Source organism: Thunnus maccoyii, chromosome 19 (genome assembly GCF_910596095.1).
Source record: "Thunnus maccoyii chromosome 19, fThuMac1.1, whole genome shotgun sequence".
NCBI classification, from domain to species: Eukaryota; Metazoa; Chordata; class Actinopteri; order Scombriformes; family Scombridae; genus Thunnus; species Thunnus maccoyii.
In genome coordinates this window covers 13134771-13156840 of record NC_056551.1, presented here as the reverse complement: position 1 = coordinate 13156840, position 22070 = coordinate 13134771, and the positions used below count along the sequence as shown (strand labels likewise).

Sequence of the window (22070 nt, the reverse complement as noted above, 5' to 3'; positions counted from 1 at the left end):
TTCCTTGATCTAGGCTTAAAACTGAGGGAGACTTTGAGGTTGTGGCTCCTAAACTTTGGAACTCTCTCCCTTTGGATTTAAGATCTGTGGACTCTGTGGAGACCCATTTGTTCAGACTTGCCTTTGTGTATTTTTTTCTGTTTTTTATTGTGTTTTATGTCTGTTTGTTTATGCTTTATTTCCTCTGTGAACCACTTTGTGACATCTCTGCTCTTGAAAGGTATATAAATAAAGCTACTTACTTACAAGCATTTCAAGGTTAGCTGGTTGGTGGAGCTCATTTTAACTCCTTTTTATACTGTTGGACAGTTATCTGTACAAATGCATCATATTTTATAAACTAATCATATGTTTAGTATAAAAAAACTGTAAAAACAAACAAACAAAACAAAACAAAAAAACAATCTGTAACTTTTGTGTCTGTAACTAAAATCCTCATTTATAAAGTAACTTTAGCTGTCACATGAACTGAATGGTGTAAAAAGTACAGTAGTGCCCTCTGAGATGTTTTGAAGTAGAAGTAAAAAGTAGCAGAAAATGGAGATATTAAAGTAAAGTATTCAGTAAATGTACGAAGTTACTTTCCATCATGGATAATATAACTACTACTACTACTGCTACCACCACTTGGCTACTTCTACCAACAACAATGAATATAAAATGAGGAAACAAGAAAAAGAGGACAAACATACCATAATACTCAAAGCGATTTATTACTTTTTATACTGGATCTTTCATACATAGCTCACATTCTTCATCAGTGTAGCTGACTTTGAACAGTTACACCATACTGCTACAGCGGTATGCAGTATTTACATTGAGGAGTAAATACTGCAGAAACTATATAGAAACTGATTTGGGGGCATTTAAATACAAGTGCCCAGACTTGGCTTGAACTCTGTCATATCATTACTTGTCTCTCTGGTTGTTTTTCTGTCTTTGTCTGACAGAGTACGCCAGAGTTCAGTTATAAAAACTGGAATTTTCAGCCAGCATTTGTGCCTCCAAGAAAGTACACAACATAGAAACTCAAATTAACACAAAGCAGTCAGTATATCATTTAGAGGATGGAAATTTGAAAGGAAGAAACTCTGAATATCCAGTTTTGTGCACATTCTCCATCATCAGGTTACTAGCCAGGTGGAATTTCCATAAGAGATGGACGTCCATCCAATGATAAGGTTTCACTGCTCCATCTACGGCATGACTGAATGAAACCTTTGTGGGCTTTCCATCAGATCACTTCCCAGGTCCTATATGTTGTACCTGTTTAGACACAACATTAGATGCTGTAAAATTGGAATATGATAGTGGCTAATGTCTGATCTTATCAGTGCTGTTTTTTGAAATTAGTTCATTTCGCCAAAACTTGTCATAAATGGTTTGTTTCCACAGTATCTTTTGGAAACCCCTCAAAAAAGTGATGGACTTTACTCTCCTTATCACTCAAAGATAAACAGATACAACACCTGTCATTGCAGGACAGGTCTATGACCTGGATGTGGTGTGATTCTCTATCAAATCCAAAATTAGCTACTATCACATTCAACATAAAACAGTCAACATGTACGCTACCACAAAGGTGCAACCAGGACATAAAAATACTAACAGCAAGAGACAGCGTGGGAAGGGTGAAGTGGGGCAGTGATGTTTAATATGGGATTATGCTTTTTTATCTTTAATGCATCAGTTTAATTTAGGCTGCCTTGAGGGTATACATACTGTGTGTCTAGAGATTATACAGACATTTGAGAAAAATTAACTTCCTTAATAAATCCATTATTGTGTTAAAAAGGGAAAGGACATTAAAAAAAAGTGCCAGTTATTTATGCTATGATGTAGTGGCTTGTATACTGTTGTATACTGTTGAAGGAGTATTTGCAGTTTGACCTACAGTATTTATGTCAAGGTTGCTTGTGAAACTGACAAGTTGGAAGATCATGTGTATCATGTGTAAGCTGTCAGTGAAGGTGAAAGTTAGCCAGGTGTCCTAGACGATACTGAAACTAACATTGCTTGGCTTGATGTGGTTCACTGCACCTTGAAGATATCACATGAGGAAAGTGCATTTTCACTTTGACTGATCAAGTCAGAACTGAATAAAAAACAGCTTGTCATGATGAGATAGAATCTTATACCCTTATGTTATTGTCTTAATATTATGTTATACTGCCTCTATAGCCAAAATAACATCGTAAGACTTTGTCTCTCTGCTTCCCATGTGAAAATGTTCCCATAAGGTACCATCAAAGGTGAGCTGTGAGACTCGCTCACCCTAACTTTACTGCTTATTAGACAGAGACATAGAGGGAAAGTTTGTAGAGAGGAAAGGCATTCAAGGATTCAGCTTGCAACTCTTAATTCTCAGAAGACTGAGAGAAACTCCCCAGGGAGATGGCAAATGAATTAAAAGGAACCCATTAGGGTGACGGATGTGGGGTGATTGTGATGCATGCAGCTGTATGTACAAACACTGACGCTGAACTGAAGAGACGCAGTATCTCTTCAGCCTTGCCTTCACCTTTAAATTTCCATGACAAAACTCTAACACTAATTAGAGCATTTCTAATAAATACATACATGTATACATACTGTAGGGTGTCACTGAATTTTGTGAAAATACTATTGAAGTTGCCGTAAAGAAACATCTACCACATGTCATGAAACTGGTCAAATGAAAAATGATTTTACTGTGGACTAGAACTTGGACAAAAAACAAACAAACAAACAAACAAACAGTCTTTTTTTAAAGTAACTTAAATGTATGTACACCATGTGGTGTTGCAAGGAAGCTATTCTCCTGAGAGGTTGCCAATGTGGTTGTTGTGGTTGTGGTTAAGGCTTAAGTTATATTGTTGACCTAATCAAAATTTCCCACACCACTCACTTGGGTTGTGATCGAGACTTTGAATTCAGCATATTTCATGTCTTTCTCATTTTTGAGAAAGCAACTGGCTGTAAGAGAACCACAAGGGCCAACAGAGGGAGTCATTTCTCAACTAACTGCAGGCAGCCTGGGACCATAGACCATAGTGAGCCTGGTACATGCACCATACCTATATTAACATTAAAGACATTAAGAGTGACTTGATATTGAACAACCTGATACCTGATTTAATCCACGTATCTAAATGAGGAGAAATGAAACCCCTGCTTCCTGTTTTTAAAAGGGACCTTGTGGACAATCTTAATCAGACTGCTTTGAGACTAATGAGAACAAAACATGCAAAGTCTTGTCTGAGCTTAAGAAGAACTGAAAATATTTGATGTGCAACTCTAGAGCAACTACGTGGAAGAGTGCCTTTAAAAACATTTATGTCTTTAAATTAATTTTCTATAATTATTCACGTTATCATATTATTATTGCTTCTCCTTGAGTTATATTTCTTATCTGATGTGCCTTGTATGTTAAGAGGTGTTTATTGTTGTCATTGTTTTTATGCCTTGATGTTTGTAAATGGATCCTTTTCAACAATAATACAAAAACACAAAAGACTATGTGTGTGAGCACATGTATGATACTCTGCTGGTTATGAATAGATGTTTCATCCTCCTCCTCTAATGTTTTTCCTCTCTTAACATTTGCAATGTATCCTTCCTTGTCTTTGACTCCTGTATTTGACAGCACGGTAGAAAGGAAGTTACCTATTTCCAAGGCGTCGCACACGCCTTATTTTTTCCCAGCCGCATTCCGCGAAGACCCGCCCTACTCTGCCTCTGATTGGCTCGCACTCGCTGCCTCCGTTGGTTATATTGGTTAGATTTAGGCATGAGGAGTGAGATGGTTAGCGATAGGCTAAGAATATCAGCATTAGAGCCAATCAGAGGAGGAGTAAGGCGGGTCTTCGCAGAATGCGGGTGGGAAAAAATAACGCGTCGCACACACTTAGTTTGGCTTTGGTATAATGACACATATTCTTAAATCTTCGACAGTCTTGTCCTTTTGAGCAGTATCCATATATTATTTAGCTATTCATTTACCAACCGCGAAATATAGTAGGTATGTACAAAGCTTTCATTTAAGCTAGCCAAGCTACCACAAGGTCAAAACAGTAGCTTTCGAGTGAAGCAGCATGGGAAGCTATTTCTTTTAGTAATGTTAGCTCAGTATCGTCAGCGAAATGTAATTTAACAGGAAAGTCTGTGTGTTGCTAGCACTTGGCAATACACAATGCAACTTGCACATTAGACAGTATCAACATCTGGTTAGCTAGTAGAGCATTGAAGTTAAGCGTGAGTCATGTAGTGGTGACTAACTTACAGCTGACAGTTGTAAGTTACAGTGAAACAGCGGCAGCGCATATGCTGAAGTACATCAAGTTTTAATGTACAGTAGTCCTGTATTGGTCTTTAATATACAAAAGTCATGTTTCCTTATAGTGCTGGTTTACAGCAGCTGCACAGTCTGCCCAAGTTATGGTTGCAGTATGACATGAATGCTAAAACCAAGGAGGACCAGAAGCAAAACTTTCCTTCATTCTTTATGGTAGACCAATGTGAACTAAATGTGGTGAACAGAGTAAGATATTTGGGTCACATCATCAGGAATGATCCATGTGAAACTGTATGCACAAGCCAATATGCTGGCACGCAAATTTCATGTGTACATACGATGTTGAAACAGCCCTATTTTGGAGCCTGCCATACTCCACTCAATACAGCCCACTTGTGGTGCAATGATAGTAAAGCAAACATGAAAAAACTTCAGGTCGCATTTAATGATGCATTCAGAATCAAACTCCCAAGATGGACAAGTGCAAGTCATATGTTTGTGACCTTTAATGTTCCCACCTTTCATGTTGTGTTGAGGAATTTTATGTACAAATTTATGTGTCCATTAACTTTGGCCTTAACTGAGCTTACATGAAGTGATACAAAGTTCTCCTCTTGTTTTTGGAAACACTTGAACAAATGTCTGTATGTGTTTTTAATCACTGTGGACTTGTGAACTGCAATGATTATATCTCTGTGTTGTTGTCCTGGTATATTGACCTATGTGTCTGAAATAAAGTTAAATTGAAAGTAGGTCAACCAGTTCTACCTATATGCTTTGAGTATTTGTGCCTGTAAGTTAGGTATGTTGCTCATGTGTTGACTGCAGCATAAAATTTGTGTGTTGTTGTATCTGTAGATCAACAATAACAGGGCCACCATGGGGTTTCTGCTGTCTAAATCCATGGATGCAAACTTTAAGAAGCAGCAAGAGTTCATGCTTCATAATTCACGGCTGCAGGTGAGTGAACGTGTACCCACACATAATATAGATAAGAACACACAAGTTAAACAGGATGTGTCAGTCAAGGCTGACAACTTCCCCCAGGGCTACCAAAAGCCTAATGCTCACTGTGCGGTAATTTGATAAACTGTATGTTTGTTTAGCAATACGGAAAGAGTTCCTGTGTCAAAATCTAGGTTTAAGACTGTCAATATCTTAGTTGATACTGCACTTACATGGTGCATATACCTAAAAGAAAATCTTTTTAATTCAAAGTACCACACAGCAAACACAAGGTTTATTCCTGCAGATGCAGAAAGTGTCGCACACATGAACCATAGTTTTGACTTTTGGTCATGATACAGACTCTGTTTTAAGCCTCGCATTCATACTGTCTGTCATGAATTGAACTACAATTAGTTAATGAATCGATTAGTCGATCAACAGAAAATTAATTGGCAACATGAAAGTAAACTGAACATCTTTGGATTTTGGACTGTTGAAAAAACAAAACAAAAGACATCAACAGAAGACATCATCTTGGGCTGGAAGACATTACAACATGCATTTTTTACTGTTTTCTTACATTTCATAGACAAAACAATTAGTCAATTAATCAAGACAATAATCGGCAGATGAATGGATAATGAAAATAATCATTGGTTGCAGTCCTGAATTGAACAATGTCAAAGCCAGGGATACAAGCTTTGGTTCAAAGCAATGCTTTTCCAGGTTTTATTGCATTCGTTATGATTATTATTATTGTTATTATTCTTTTTTAGTTTTTTCATTTAAACAAGAGATTTTTACTTTGATTTATTTATGCCTGCAAGCTGCTGAGCAGCAGGTGGGATTTGTGACTCTTATAACACCAATGATATTATCCGACTTACGCCCAAAAGGTTGGTTGTTTTGTTTTCCCCTTCGTTTTCTCCTCTTCTCCCAGCTGTAAATTTGGTAGATGATGACAAATATTATTCAGTAATGGCAAAGGTTTGGCAAATGAGTTTCATAGTGCCCTCATTTGGGTCATGATGATGACAGGAGAGTATTTGGTGCATGATTAAGCATCGCTATAGTCGATCTGCATTGTTTCACTTACTTAACTTACTACAGATAGTTTGATAATTATTATTCATACTTACTTTTTAATTTAAATTATTAAGATAGGCTATAAGCATTTCTCATTTTACCATTATGAGTCTGTGTTCTTAAAATAAATTGAAAACATACTTTAGCCCCTATTTCAAATTTTTATTAATACATAGCCTATAACTTTTTAAATCTTGGCTAAACAAAACACACTCAGACGTCAACAAGAAACAAAAATCTTAAGGATTGCTAGGGGTCAAATCAATCAAATAATCAAATAATTTTGCTGCTTATTCATCTTGAACATTCAAATTGTATTTTGACATCACCAAATTTAATGGATGAATTGACCCTAGCAATTTCAGAATATCTGTGAAGCATCGCTGTTGCCTCCCCCTGCATTAAGATGTCAGAGATGATTGCTTGTCAGTGTTTTCAAGTCACATCAGTCATAGCTAATTGATCCTTGCCACTCTTGCTTTGTGGACTCAAAGCATTGTGCTTGAATCATTGGATCCAATCATTGGGTACTTGAAAATTCAGTGAAGATGAGTAAGCTTCTATGACGCATGTCTTGAAAATAAATGGCAGCTCTATAGTGACGTAAATTATGTTTTTGTTCACTTTATATTGACGAAAAAGCCATGGCTGCTAATGGCAGGGTTGTGCTTTCTATTTGCAGTCATTGAACTTTAGTTGGTTTGTACAGCTTATGCAAACACCAGATCACAAAATAAATAAAAACTGTTTGTGTTGAATTTTTCAAAAACATACATTTTGAAGCACTGTAAAGAAAGTAGACACATAAAACACAAAATACATGTAAAACATCCATGATTAAACAAAGCTAAAAGCAAAACACGTGGAGGAAAAACAATAAAAAAAAGATGAGTTTGTACTCAGATTTTAGTCATTCTGACATACTTGGGTAACTTTTTCAAAAGGTCACACCATCACTGCAAATAAATCCTGTAGTTATAAATTTGGTTGGAAGTTGGTCAGATTATTGTAAAAGTCTTGAAACACTTCAGGAGGTCAACACTGGGTCTTCTGCCATGTAGTGGTTCGTAGGTGTTCTGGCAATAATCATAAAATCAGTTCTAATAGGTAGACAGGGAGCCCATGTGTATTGGCTTAAACAGAAGCACTAAATGTATGGTCTGATCTTAGTTCAAACCTGGTCAAGCAAGAGCAATTCAATTCTTTGATTGTCCACTACAGGAGTTTGTACACCCCAAAGTTAGATAGCAAGCACAAGAAATGTTAAAACAGCTTTTGCAGCGGCGTCATGGCAAATAGATAAAATTCCTGTTCTATCAGAAAGGGACCAAGAATGGTACCTTGGGGAACATTCACAGCTTATCAGCAGTGTTGGGCAGTAACACATTACAGTTATGTAATTACTTTTTTCACTAACGACAACTGTAAGGGATTACGATGTAAAATTCAGTAATTATACTACAGTTACTAATCCCAATAACGCTTCATTACATTTACACTGGGGGTGCAGCTGATGTCAGGACTTCTAGCGTGCTGTGTGCAGTCACTGAGGCTATGCTAATGCTAGCTGTTGGATGCGCAGTAAATCCTTCCAAAATATGTGCTACCTGGTTGTCAAACCACAAATTTCTGTTTCTACTGTTCATGTGTTAAATACAGAAGACGCAACATGTGAGAGCGGAGGATTTTGAGTTGTTTAAAGGCAAATTGGACGGAGCTGATGGCTGACTAATGAAAGTAAAGTAATGAGTAATGTATCACGTTTCTTGTGCTGCTGAGTAATGAGTAAAGTAATGTGCTTTTACAATGAGTAATGTGTAATCCAGTAATTCAAAGCATTAATCACCATTCATATCGTCAGAATTTTGTTGCTTCGACTTCAAAATATTTTGCTTGTTGGACATGCGCATCTAGAATTATTTGTATTTGTTTTTCAAAACATTTACAGATGATGTGAAAGATGAAAAATATTTTATATTTGAATTGTCAGGAAACTTGGATTGCTCTGTCTCTCTCTTTCTCTCTTTGTTACGTTGACTTCTTTCCCTCCTTTCAGTATGTAGACCGTGATGATTCGCGAGCATCTGTTTTCCAAGTATTGTCTCATTCTGCATGTGTTTGTTGCCTTTAGGAAATGTCAGTGAATTTCCCGCTTATGTTTCAGCTCTGCTCTCACTTTGTCACCTTTAGAGTGGACTCGTCGTGGCTCATTTCTTCTTTTCACTTTTTCTTCACTGCTTTTTCCCGTCACTGTCTCACAGTTATCCTCCACCGCTTGTCCAAGCTTGCCACAAAATCTATTGGTCATCCCTTGAGATGTTGACAGTGAGAGACAGGATGTATATTTTTAAAGTGCACGTACGTCAAAGGTATCACTATGTTGCTTCGTCATCTTGTTACTGTAAGTGCTCATATTTTGCCAAACATGGGTTTAAAAACTCAGTAAAAGTTACTTTTACACTTATAATCTTAACATGGAAATAGAAAGAGGGATCATGGATATGAAATATGATAAAGAACAGTAATACCAGACAATTACCATTTCATTTAGCACTTGAGAAATACAGGAAGAAGGCACACATTTTCTTGCAGAAAAAAGCAGAAATTAGATGTCAGATCTGTGGTTTTGGTTTTGGTTCTGAGGACTTTGCTACTGTTTTTGACTAGGAGTGTGGTGAAGTGGCAGATGGAGCAATAGAGGGGGACTGGCTCTTCAATGCTTCGACACAAAGGGAGCAATAGGTGGGGTCCAACAGAGAGGGTGTTGAGTTTCCGGATGGTGGCAAGCTTAGAGTTATGATTGTTTTTTATGATTTGAAATGTTTATTATCAATGGAACCCAAATGCTCATCTGTGTATGCATTAAATTTTAATTTAGCCAAAAATTGTCAAAAAAATGGACATGTGGTTGTCAAAAGTTAACCAGGGACCGATATTATGTTCATGGAAGTTCATACGGTGGAGGGCTCAGACTTTTAAGAGTCAGCAATACTTTTGTTGTTTATTTGTGTACAGATTACAACAATTACATCAGGGTTAGCTTTTAGCCATTTAGCATATGCAGTCCATGACACACAACCAATATAGAACAGGATTGCATTCGCCTGGGTCTTTTATTAAAGGGGCCATATTATACTTTTTGTGATTTTCTGTTATTTATATACTGTTATGATGTTGGATATCTACCAAACATGGTCAAAGTTCCAAAACTTGAGGGTAATGTATGTAGAAATGCTCCCTTAAAGTCAAAAGCCAGGGTTGTAAACCTGCCCTGAACGCTTCATTTGCAATGGTTTTACGCATGTCCCTAAACAGCCATCCACTCCATTGCCTTTGTTGCTAAGGTTGTTGCTAAGGTTTTTTCCATGTATTGTTTTCGTTGTCTACTCTCATATTTCAAATCGGATTTCATGTACATACATGTACGGATGTATTTGAGGTGACATTTTGAGTAAAGAACGAAAAAAAGTTGTGAAATCCTACTATTACTATTTGTTGCCGTAGCCTTAGGAGCTGGCGGATGTCTGCTGAGGGGCAGCTTCAAAGAGCTGGCCAATCACAACAGAGTGGGCCCCGTGGGATGGGAGACTTAAAGAGGCTGCGTAAAAAGTTAGTAAGAGTTAAAATTAGGGTTTTTTAAACTGTAAATCATGCAAAGATATAGAGTAGTAGTGCTCCAAAATAAAAAAGTATTCACCCGTAAATTTGTATATGTCCCCTGTAAGCTGATTTTACTACTGCACTTGAATGCATCACTCAAGAAGACTTTTAATGAGCCAGTTTTTTGTTTTTTGAGAGAGATGGAGATGGAGAGATTGGTGTCATCCAGTCACATGGCAAGCTGTCAATAATTAGGTATTGGCTTTTGTTTTAATAAACATCTTGGCTACCAGATTTTGCAAGTCTAAGCTACAAACTTGTATTGGTCTCAAAACAGACCAATTCTGTCAGAGTCCAAAGTGATCCCCTAGGCTAGTTCAAGCACCTTACAGACAGTTTGTTACCTTTTTATCAGAAGAACACTGTCAGGTTTTTAGACTCAGCTCCAGTTATCTTTAGACTAATGTTTTTCACTAACGCCCAGTCCAGCCATTGGTGTCCATTAGTCATCAATTTACAGAGACTTGATACTTTGTTGTGAAGAGATTGTATCCTTATATTTCTGTCAAAGTCAGGATGTGTTATCTTTTTGTGGTAAAATAGTCAGACAATGTGTGTTAAGGTAATTTTTGCAAGGTAGGAAAATTGTAGTGATCCACAAGTTGATTAATGAATATTTTGGAAATTTTCATTTGCTCTGGAAAATATAAATGCAAGTTTGTGAGCACTGCATGAAATGGTCATTTTACAGTATAATGTGAAAATATTCTATATGTTTCACTTGACCTCTCATTAAAATTGTTGAACTGAAATAATCCATCTTGAACAGCTAATCTCCAGCTCCTAGTCCAACAGAAATACAAATTAACAATGAAAGGTTATGTGTTTACTTGCTGGACAGACAGTTCGTCCCAGCTATATTTATTTACTTACTTGTTATCTACTTATACTGGGATCACCTCGTCTAAGACAATTTCCATCTTTTTCAACTACTATTTATCTCCATTCGAGTATTCTTCACCCTCTTTAAAAAAGTCCAAAGACTTACATGCTGGGAATTCAAATGAATAAAATAATGATCACTAACAGGAATCTGGTAGTTTCCAGATGGTTTTCAACATCCAGTATCTCTGACCTGCTTCCTGTTTCATGATCCAGATGAGTGAGGGGAGAACTTCACAAGATGAGACATCACCAGAAACTCTTCTTTACACATATGAAGATTCTGTGAATGGACGTGCAGTTTCCCCTCACTTCTTAATTGAAACCTTGACTCAGTACCTGCTGCATTAGGTTTTTGTTTCAGCTTTCTCTAATTTAAATGAGGCACCCTTGAGTTCACTATTGTTCACTAATTTAGCTCAGCAGACCCTGCAGTTAGACAGCAAACACAGAAGTTGTTCCTGTGATTTCCATAACCTTGAAACAATACTCTACCAGCCGTGTCTCTTGCACACCAAACTCTCACTCACTCATGTGGTTTTAAAAAATTTGTCGCTTCCTTCTTCCTGCTGCGGGTAGCGGTTGTAGTCAAATTGGTTACCGCAGTGGATTCCAAAGGATATCCAGTTTCACTACAAAAACGTTTGTACATACATGGGTGTTCCTGCATTATGAATAGGTGATATTTATGGTTGTCCCTTCTTTAATGTTTACACCTTAAATGTGTTTTTTAAAGTTGTAAACCAGCATTTTTTTTTTTTGCAATAACTACACTGTATAAATAAACTGCAACTAATGCTTACTTTCATTATCAATTTATCTTACAATCATTTCCTATTTTAACTCTTTTGGCTATAAAATATCAGAAAATAGTGGAAAATGTCCCAAAGACACCCAAAGATATTCAGTTTATGATCATATAAGACAAATAATCAGTTCATCAACTAATATTTCAGCCCTAAAAACAGTCATCATCAGTTATCATCGGAGGTAACTAATATTAAATGTTACCAGGTAAATTTTAGACAAATAAAGGAAGGTGATTGCTGACCTACTTACTTGTAACTCGATATATCGAGTGCAGACTCACTGCTGTGACATTTGTCTTACGCAATAAAAGGAGCAGTTGTGATCAGTTCTGCTCAATAACAAGTTTCATGAAAACACATATCCAACAAAATCATTAATTCTGCAGCAACATACGTGTTTGACTAAATTAGTCTTAAATGTTCACACCTGTTGATTGAACTCTCAACAATTAGACTAACAGCGTGTATAAAAAACATATTAGATATTATTTTAAGGCTTGATTGTGCTTCATTAACTTTTATTGTACTTTTACTTACCTGTGACGTCGTAGCACAATGATTACAGCCCAACCTTTCTCCTCTACTACCGGCATTTTAGTCAACTAACCACTCCACTTGATGCTCTTCACATGGTCACGTTTTAAGTGTCGACCACAAAAGGTGTTTGATTAGTGCTGCTACAATTAGTTTTATTAGGTTTTCCCACTGGCATGTAGAAATGTAGAATGCAAAGCTTTTCATAACACAATTAAAAAGGGCTAAATTAGAATGACTCCATCGCATTATATCAAACTAGTGCAGTGCCCATTCAAAACATGCCTGTTCGAAACAGGCCGAGTGCTTATTATTTCTCGAAAACCACATATATATGTATCAATTGACAAATGTATCAATTAAAGCAATAAGGATTTAATAAATTAAGTGATTTAAATCCAGACAAAAACTTCACCAGTGAGACTAAACAGAGGTTGAGCCGTAGCAGTTTATATCCTTCCATTGGTTGAAGCTGCTGCAAATCAAACGTGTCTGCTCTCCTAGTGGCTTTTTTTAATGCCTCCGTCTCTATTTTTTCTCCTATGTGCACTCGTTCTTCTCTCTTGGGTAGTTTAACTGAGCGGGGCCGCTGTGATGTGACGGTGTTTATATCAAACAGCCTCTACTGCGCTCAGACACAGAGCTGAGCAGCTCGCTGTTCGCTTGTTTATTTAAAGTTTATTAATATTAAACATGTCAAGTGTCAAAATTGCACCAAATTCAAGAATGCACCCGCCAAGTGTGAAGTAGACCAGATGGTTCTTGAGATATGCAAAGGACAAACAAACATACATACAAACATACAAACAGACAGAGATTCCTTGCTTTATATAGAGAGATATTTAGTTTGATTTTTTTTTTTCCACCTGGCTGAAAGATAGCTGCCCTGTTGGAAAACACTTTTCCTGTGTATGTGTCTATGTATGTGTCCCTTCCCTTAGTTAAGAGTGGTCCTGTCAAGTCAAATAACAGCCGTAACTCATGATGCACTGATATTGATACTGAGAAAGTATAAGTTGAATGAAAAAAGTAAACACTTCCTCAAAACATGGAGGTGATGTTAAGCTAGATGAACATTAGAAGTGACTATAAAGGAAAAGGTGTGCAATAGATTTATGAATATTGCAAACTAGGCAATCCGGGCAATCACTGTTAAGAGACGGGCAATTATAGAGAACCAACAAGCAATTCTAAGAACTTTTATATAGTAGAACTAAGGATTTTATTTCCTCATTATCACTCCAGTCGTATATCTGATGGCCGCTTTTCTGTCAACTAAAAGCTGCTGGCTGCCAGCCTGGAGACTGTTTCTCATGCCTACTGTCAGGCTCTGAGGGAGGGCTGACTGATCATGCTTGTCCTTATTTATCATGCTCGACAAGTTAAACACATTTAGATCTGGGAGCTGGTTTTCAAGAAGCCAACTCCCTGAGAAAATAAAATTAACCGGCTTCTTCACGCAGAAGCTCTTGTACTGTGTAATCTCGCTAAAAAATATCTCATCCTCCTTATACCAGTACTCTGTGTTCAGGGATTTCCAGTAGATATACCAGTTGAACCCCAGAATATAAATACATAGACATGGAAATGTGCATATGTTCTCTTTACAGAGAGTTTTAAGTGTATATAATGTGCACAGTTATATCAATCCATCAATGTGGGCATGCAAAATGTAATGTGTATTTGTTTGTTTTATAATTCCATGTATAATTAGATACAGTTTTTACACAATTAGTCACACCAACTACAGTATGGTGATATATTAAAGCCAGGATATGTAACATTTGATAGAGGAAATAACACATTCCTCCTCTTACAAATGAAAAGTTGAACTCATAAGTAATAAAATGCACCTTTGCTCAAATCATTACACTCAGGGGTTTTGCAGCTACAGTCATATTTGTTCTGGTATGACCAATAGCTAACAGTGGCTAATGTTACTGGTAATGTTACTTTAAGTAGATATTCCTCTATGATGGACATTACTGAGTCTCTTTTTTGACTGACTTTTGTTTACTTGTGCTACTGGTACACTATATTTTAGCATTTATTATTATCCTGCAATTACACAGAGTCACTTTAAGGTGTTTTTTAAATTCACTCACTGGCACAACTTCTTCATATCATCATATGTTCCTTCCTTTTCACACTTCCTGTGTGAAAAATGTTTTATATGCAGACAGAAATAGACATTGAAGAAGCCCCACCTTTATAATGTCATTCACTTTAACTTCAATACCACGTTATGTTCAGCCATTAAAGTGAATAAACAGAATTGTTCATGAATACAGTTTGTGGTGCAGACTGACAGAAATCAAGACGTTTCTCCGACATGTTGTAATTTATGTCATCCACTTACTTGAATGGCACTTGGGGTCATTTTGTCTGACCTTTGCATCACCAGTGAATTAAAGTCACTTTCCTTTTAAGTGGAAATAAAAGCTCATCTTTGACACATTCACTTTTTGAGAATAAAAGCCCTTTAAACGAGAGTGTCAGTCAGCTCGTTAGCGATTGTCATGCAGGAAGGATGTAATGTAGACGTGAGTGTGTGTGAAACAGGAAACGGCAGACAAAAGACTCATCTGACTGAGCTCATCAGTATGGATGCAGCGTGTCTGGCTGCCGACTGTACTGTTTTTATCTCATTACATGTGAGCAGACTTTATGTTCAGAATATTTCTCTTGCTTGCTTTGATTTCTCTGAAATATGTAACAATGTCCTCAGACTTCTCTATTGTACATGTTTAACACGTCGTCCTTCTAATAAAAAATGTGAAATGCACTGTGTTGCAAAGAGTTTAAATGGTCAGAAAATGACATGTCAGCTGATATGAATGTCTTTCATAAATACATAAGATCAATGAACATGCTGTCCTTTAAATTGTATTATTATTATTATTATTATTATTATTATTATTATTATTATTATTATTCAGTTTTTAAATTGTGACCTGCAGGATATTTTATAGTTTAAAAGGCTCTCTGGTGGACAAATCATTAAACCAAACATCCTCTGCATTTCTGTACTGCACAGTCTTCTTACTTACTATCCATCATGTACGTCACTTCCAACATATGTGCAATATCAATCAATCAATCAATCAATCACACTTTCTTTATATACAGTAGCACCTTTCATACAAGTCGAATGCAATTCACAATTCTTTATAAGTGATTGATAAACGCACCGGATGATAAATATGGATTGGGAGACTAATACACACCAAGATACAAGTAAAATACCAGAATTAAAACAAGCTGACTTGTAAAATGTTTATCAAATAAATAAATAAAATTTAATATAATAGAAAGAAATAGATTTAATAATAAACTAATATCAGCCTATATATATCGGCCTGGGTGATGTAGCGGTCATGTGTGTACTATGTTCCTGCTAATCTTTTTTCAGATCATTAAATATTTCATGTTATAACCTTGGGCATTGATTCGCAGTGTCCATATTTGGCTTTAAAGGTCTGTTATGCCTGATGACGTCTTTGGTGTCCTTTTGTGTCCTGTGTGTGTGTTTGTGTGTGTGTGTGTGTGTGTGTGTGTGTAGATGGAGCGTCAGATCCTGATGCAGAACCAGATGAGAGAGAGACAGATGGCTATGCAGATCGCCTGGTCCAGAGAGTTTCTCAAATATTTTGGCACTTTCTTTACCATGGCCACAGTGGGACTCACTGTAGGGTGAGTTTTGTATGTAACAGCTCATAGAGGTCCACTCAGAGGTGTCTAGTTTAAGATAATGTTCACCCGGGGATGATCCTTTTCTACCACACACACACACACACACACACACACACACACACACACACACACACACACACAGTAATAATCCACAGTGCCAGTTAACCTGGTAAAGTATGAGCCTCATTGAACTCTGAAGTCTTCACAACTTCAGTATTAAATTAAATCACGCTTTGTAGTCCAGTGACCTTTACTGATAAAGGTCTGTATGATGTTTTCTAATCAATAGTTTCAATAGTCACATCAAGTTAAACTGTTTAACAATTTAACAGTTAACATTAAAGTCTCATTAAAAGCCACAAGCCACCTATAGGTGGCACTATGGCAAAAGGACACATTTACAACTCAGTAGCCATGAGTCTGACTCACTTGATATTTTGCACAATTTATCCTTAAAATTCTTGGTATTCTCCAAAAATCAACATGCTGGTCTGTTAGTTTGTGTATTTTGATGCAAATCAAAGATGTTATTGTCTTTTTTTCGCATGTTGAGAGTGAAAAATATTCAAACTTTCTTCTCTTTGTCTCTGCAGTGCCATTAAAAGAAAGAAACCAGTCCTGTTGGCTCCCATCGTTCCTCTCGGCTTCATATTTGCCTACCAGATGGACAGCGCCTATGGGACACTAATTTATCGTATGAGGGGTAAGACGAAGCAATTATCATTATCATAACACCCACATAAACAAACACTTAATGTCAGCCATAAAAAATAAGATTTGTCAGTTTGCTTCACATTAACGTCTCGCATACAACTTTGAATCCCAACAGAAGGAAACACCAAAAGCAGCCGTTTTCTTTTCAAGAGTCATAAGATTTCTGCCAGTTTTGCCTCAAGACATAAAATCTACCAGAGCTGTTTAACTGCTATCCACAATCATCCAAAGAATATTAAACAGAAGTGCCTCTACGACAAAAGTTAAATGTTAGTGTAATTCTGCAGCACTATTGCAAATGTATAAAAATGTAATTGGTCAGACATTAATATATGTACTACTAGATATATCTGTGTCTTCTCAAAATATGCCCAGTCACTCTTCAGCATGCTGTTGTTGGGCGGCACAAACACTGTGCCACACAAACATGTGTCTGTATGTCACATGTCAGACTGCAGAGTAAAACCAGCTATGATACAAACCTCAACTACAAACCCCATTAGTGCTCACCTAATTTGAGCAGAAACCCAATAATTAACACTGATTAGCTGACGCATGGTACGTGTGTATATGTGGGACAAATTAAGTTGGTTTCACAGACACCTGTTTGCCACATCACATGGGAATTGATTTGTTTTTCCATTACACCTTTAGGGGAGGCTGAGAGTATTATGACATCTGAACATGACCGACTGGACTTGCCTAACGGGACTCCAACGTTTGATAGCATAGAGAAGGCCCGCCGCGCTAGAAGCACCCTCACTTCCTTCCTGGAGAAATGACGTGTTGGTTGTTTGACAACTGAGACAGAGTCCGGACTGTCCAGTTGGTGCCTTCATCTGTACTGCTTTTGCTTAATTATGGGAAAACAGTCAAATACCACTTGCCTTTTCTGAAGTTAATGAGTCCATGGTTTGCACTAATTCTATATCATGGACCTTAAGTTAAATTAGTCTCAATATTATAAATATAATAGTGATGTTGCTGTGTTTGTGGGTTATTGTTGTTCGAAGTGTATCAGTTGCCAAAATCTTTTTCAGCACTGGACCTTGTACTTTATAAAGGAGACTGACTTTCACTAAACTGAAATACGAGTTAATACTTAAATTAGTCAGTCAGTCAAGTGTCATATCATGAATTGAATAAGTATTTGTGTCAATAACATTTATCCGTTGTAACATAATCACCTTGAGTGAATATGCCTCCACAAGTTGTGTTTCTATGCTTGTTAATTACATTTTTAATTAAAGCTGCATTAAGGGATTTTTGAACACTGGAAGGAAGAAAAACTCCAAAACAAACTCAATAACCCTTTCCCATAATCCCCTTTAATTCTAGTTTGGTTGACAAACTCCTATCTTACTTAAATTTTGGGGGTTTACTTTGATTTTGTGCAACAGCTGCCTGCATTCATGGAGTGATCAAATAAAATCTTAATACCAAAAGTATCACTTAATGAAGCTTTAATTGTAAAGAATCTCAACACTGCAAACAGCGGAAGATGCTTCTTACTCTTAATTAATTGTTTAGTCCATCAACAGAAAATTAAGCTGCATAACACATTTGAAGGCATCACTTTGGGCTCTCAGAACTTGTGATGGGAATTTTTAAAAAAATATTTTATAGACTAAACAATGAATCAAAAAATAACAAGCCAGATTAGTAAATTACAAAAACAATTGTTTCTGAAAGAAGTGCATTTGTTAAGGTGATGAGCTTTATACTAAAGGTAGAGACACCTTTGGGGCATCAGTATGTTTTATTTTTATTCTTATAATACTATTCAATGGATGTAAAATATGACATGGTGCTGCTATTTATGCATTGTATATTTACCATCATTTCAACTAATTTTTGACATCATGGAAACTACATTTGTAAATTCAATAAAAAGAAATATTGTTCTTTCCTCCAGTCGAGTTTTGTGATTAGGTGCTACTTGGATGCAAAGCACAGAACTAACTTAGATAAACACCTTTCTAAAATTTCATCAACACGTCTTTTTTTTTTTTTAAAGCAAGGATGGACACAGTGGAAATAGAAACCCAAACCCTCACAATGAAGAGTACAAGATGTCACAAGTTCCCTCATATAGTTTGTTTCAAAATGTCACCACAGCTACTTGCAGGTTTCCCAGCAGTGCACACGCACACTTCACATTAAAAATATTCCTCTAATATTACTACAACAAAGAAATAACTCCAAGTACGTCATTGTCATCAATCTAAATGACGTGTGTGTGTGTGTGTGTGTGTGTGTGTGAGAGAGAGAGAGGGAGGGAGGGAGAGAGGGAGAGACGGAGGGAAGCTTGGGGTTGAACGCATAGGTCGATGAGTGGACTAGTGACAAGCACTATATAAGCTTGTGTCTACTGAACAAGAGAGAATAAGAAGAGGAAACAGAAGACCGATAAATAGAAGCAAAATCAGCCTCAACAGAACTCACCTAACAGAAACAACAAAAAACAAGGAAAACCAGCAGGATTTGAAACACTCATCAGATCTGAGGTGGAACTCAGCTGACAAGGAGCCGGCTCGTTTCTGTTTAGTTTCAGCAAAGTGAAAAAAAAATGCTCTGGAGGTTGAGTCTTGCAGTGGCCGTGGTGTGTGTAGGTGGCATATGCAACTGCGTGAAGGCTGATGTGATGAGCAGACTGATCGTTCCGAGGGACTACGGGGTGAAACTGTGCGGGAGAGAGTTCATCAGAGCCGTCATTTTCACCTGCGGCGGCTCCCGGTGGAAACGCTCCATAGAGGGAGACTTGGGTGAGTTAACCTGACAGATCGTTTTCCACAAGAACTCACTGTAAAATCTACATGTACTTAGTCACAAAATATATTCTGTTGCAGCCGAGGTGTAATGTGACAAATTGATTTCTCAGTAGGGCTAAAGACTATTGAAGAGAAGAAGAACTGTAATTGATTGTTTTCCTCATTCCTAAATAAGGAAAAAGAGTGTTAGATGTGTGTTATTGCACTTCAAAAGGTTTTAATCACATTAAAGAGCCCGACAAAATCGAATATTTCAGCACCATGGTCAGCTCATGTTAATTGTTTCATTCATAATCTCATCTGCTTTGTTTTTTAGTACAAGTAAAGGTGCTAATGACAAATGATATGCATCAAGCTTTGTAAATTTGTCACGGTTAATGAGGAGATTTCTTTATTATCCTCGAAGTAAATAAATACATTCAACATTTATCTTTTTTTCTTCCTCCAGACCCCTTTCAATGGAGTTCCACCAGTGACGTTACAGTGGAAGACAACCAGCATAACTGGCAACGTGACTCAGAGTTCACAGACAGCCGTTCTCCTCTCCACGTTCCCTCCTCTTACTCCGTGGCGGACCTCCTGGCCCTTTACGGGGCGTTAGGAGACTGGCAGCAGCCACTGACTGACTCCAACCCACTGGAGAAGTCTCAGCAGTCCACAGTTTTAGGCAAGCAAGAAGGTAACCCAGCGGTTGCTGACTGGCCCATACCCAGCAAGAAAAAGAGGAACTTTTCTCTGGGTGTGGCGGGTATGTGCTGTAACCAGGGCTGTACTAAGAATGATATCGGACGCTTGTGCTGAGGCAGGGAGGGGAGGGCAGGGGGTTGGGAGGAAGGTAGAAGGGGTGGGTGATGGCAGAGGGATGGTAGCATAAAGGTAGTATGTACAATAAGTAGTAATAACAAACTGACTCATCGCGTCACTACAACTTAATGTCTCTCTTTCTTAATATTTTCTTAAATGTTTAAAAACATATTTTGTTTAAAAAACATGTTCTGTATGGTGTTTACTGTTTGTCTCCCTTCCTTGAGAATAAATTTTAAATACTGTGTAAATATGAAACATTGAGTGGTATCATATATTGTCTACAACACTTGCGGCAGGATTTGGAGCAATAAAGAGCATCTGTATTCTCCCCTGCAGACCAACTAAACTGTTTTCATACTAGCACTGGCTAATATAGCGCATTAATGCCATTTAGGCTGCTGTGAACTTATTGCAGGTCTACGCTCACAATGCCTGCATGATCATTTTCTGTCAACACCCTAAGGACACGACAGCAAAAGAGAGGATTTTAACCCAATTAAAACATACATTTGACCCTCTGCACAAAACCCCTCAAGACTGAACAGCTCTGGTTTAAATGTAGAAATCATTTTACAGCCTTCTGTTGAAAACTTCATCTCTTTCCACACATTCGAAAGATGTGTAAGCTGTGTGACCATGGGTAGATTATGATGAAGCTTCATGTGAAAAGCAAGCCATGTTTAGATTTTAAAAAGGTGCAATGTCCATGTCCGTAGTACTACAGTATGTTTTGTTTTAGTAAAAGCATTTACACACCTGGAATATACTACATATCCATCTTTCAATATTTACATCTATCTACACATTAATGTAATAAAAGTAACTCCATCTGGAGAACCAGGATTCATTTCATTCAATCTGCAACAAACTTGAGATTAAAATCGAAATGTTTTATCTGTTCAAACATCTTTTATTTTTTGAATATCTTTAAAAAAAATAAATTATGCATATTTCACAAATAATCATATTTGGTTTTACAAAGCAATGGACACATATCACAGTAATAGTTGTAGGAGTTGAAAATGATACAATTATGAATTCAAAAATTAAAAAAAGTCTTTTAGGCAGCAACATTTGCACTCTCTACAAACTGACAATCTTAGTCAAAGCAAACAAAAGTCTCATTCATAACCCCCCCCCCCCCCCCAAAAAAAAAAAATTCAGGATGACCAGATCATACTGTCCAGAGGTTATGGTGTGTTTGTGTGTCAAAGTGCGAAAACTTGCTCTTTACAGTGACTCATACTAATATGTGAAAGGGCATCAATCCTTTGACATTTTGTGCATGTGTGTGTGACCTGTGCTTGTATATAGATATATATATATATATATATAATGTGTATATATATGTACTAACACACTCTTGGAAAGTCTTTTTTTTGAGTTTGAAAATAAAAAATAAAGGTACTGTTCCACAATCAACTTTTAAAAAATCCCCTTGTGACCACTGATTTATTTATGGCAGACAATGTAATGAGACGTTTTGACATGTCGCAGCAGGAACAGCACAGGTGTAAATAATTAAATTACTGGGACACTTGAATAGAACAGAGCCATTGTTTATGTTATTCCTGCTGTGACAAGCCAAAATGGTACACACATTCAGTATATATACATGCTCAGCAACATCTTTAAAGGGATGCTAAAATAACGACAAGTCTTGCAAGAAGCTGCTACAGAAAGTAAAAGCGTCTCCCTTCAGTACTTTTTTTTTTTTTTTTTTACAACTTCTGCAACATATCCTTCTCAACTTTTCACATTACATATCTACAGGTAAATAGCCTCCCAACATTGTAAACTTCATACTGTATTTATGAAATATATACATATCCATTAGTAATTACAATGGCAACATCATAAATTTCTGAGCTTGTTTCCTTTAGAGAGAAGAAT

General features: G+C 37.0%; 2 protein-coding genes across 6 annotated transcripts in view; both read left to right on the top strand.

Moving 5' to 3' along the window:
* The first annotated feature begins 3821 nt into the window (after positions 1-3821).
* plgrkt (plasminogen receptor, C-terminal lysine transmembrane protein) overlaps positions 3822-22070 on the top strand; it is a 65487-nt gene continuing 47238 nt past the window's right edge. Inside the window, exons 1-5 of one of the 5 annotated variants that reach the window (XM_042394280.1) lie at positions 3822-3858; positions 5132-5233; positions 15755-15885; positions 16479-16588; positions 16715-17269. In XM_042394280.1, coding sequence (XP_042250214.1) covers positions 3853-3858; positions 5132-5233; positions 15755-15885; positions 16479-16588; positions 16715-16866 — 501 coding nt within the window. In that variant the 5' untranslated portion in view covers positions 3822-3852 and the 3' untranslated portion in view covers positions 16867-17269. The other 4 variants (XM_042394281.1, XM_042394282.1, XM_042394283.1 and 1 more) reach the window with 4 other exon arrangements.
* Positions 18868-20171, top strand: rln1 (relaxin 1). The gene is made up of 2 exons (XM_042394278.1): positions 18868-19364; positions 19819-20171. Exons 1-2 carry the CDS (start codon positions 19169-19171, stop codon positions 20169-20171), a joined length of 549 nt encoding a protein of 182 aa, XP_042250212.1. The 5' UTR covers positions 18868-19168.

Coding starts and splice junctions, on each gene's coding strand:
- rln1 (XM_042394278.1), top strand. CDS start 19,169: ATGCTCTGGAGGTTGAGTCTTGCAGTGGCCGTGGTGTGTGTAGGTGGC. Junction 19,365..19,818: donor CTCCATAGAGGGAGACTTGG/GTGAGTTAACCT, acceptor TTCTTCCTCCAG/ACCCCTTTCAATGGAGTTCC.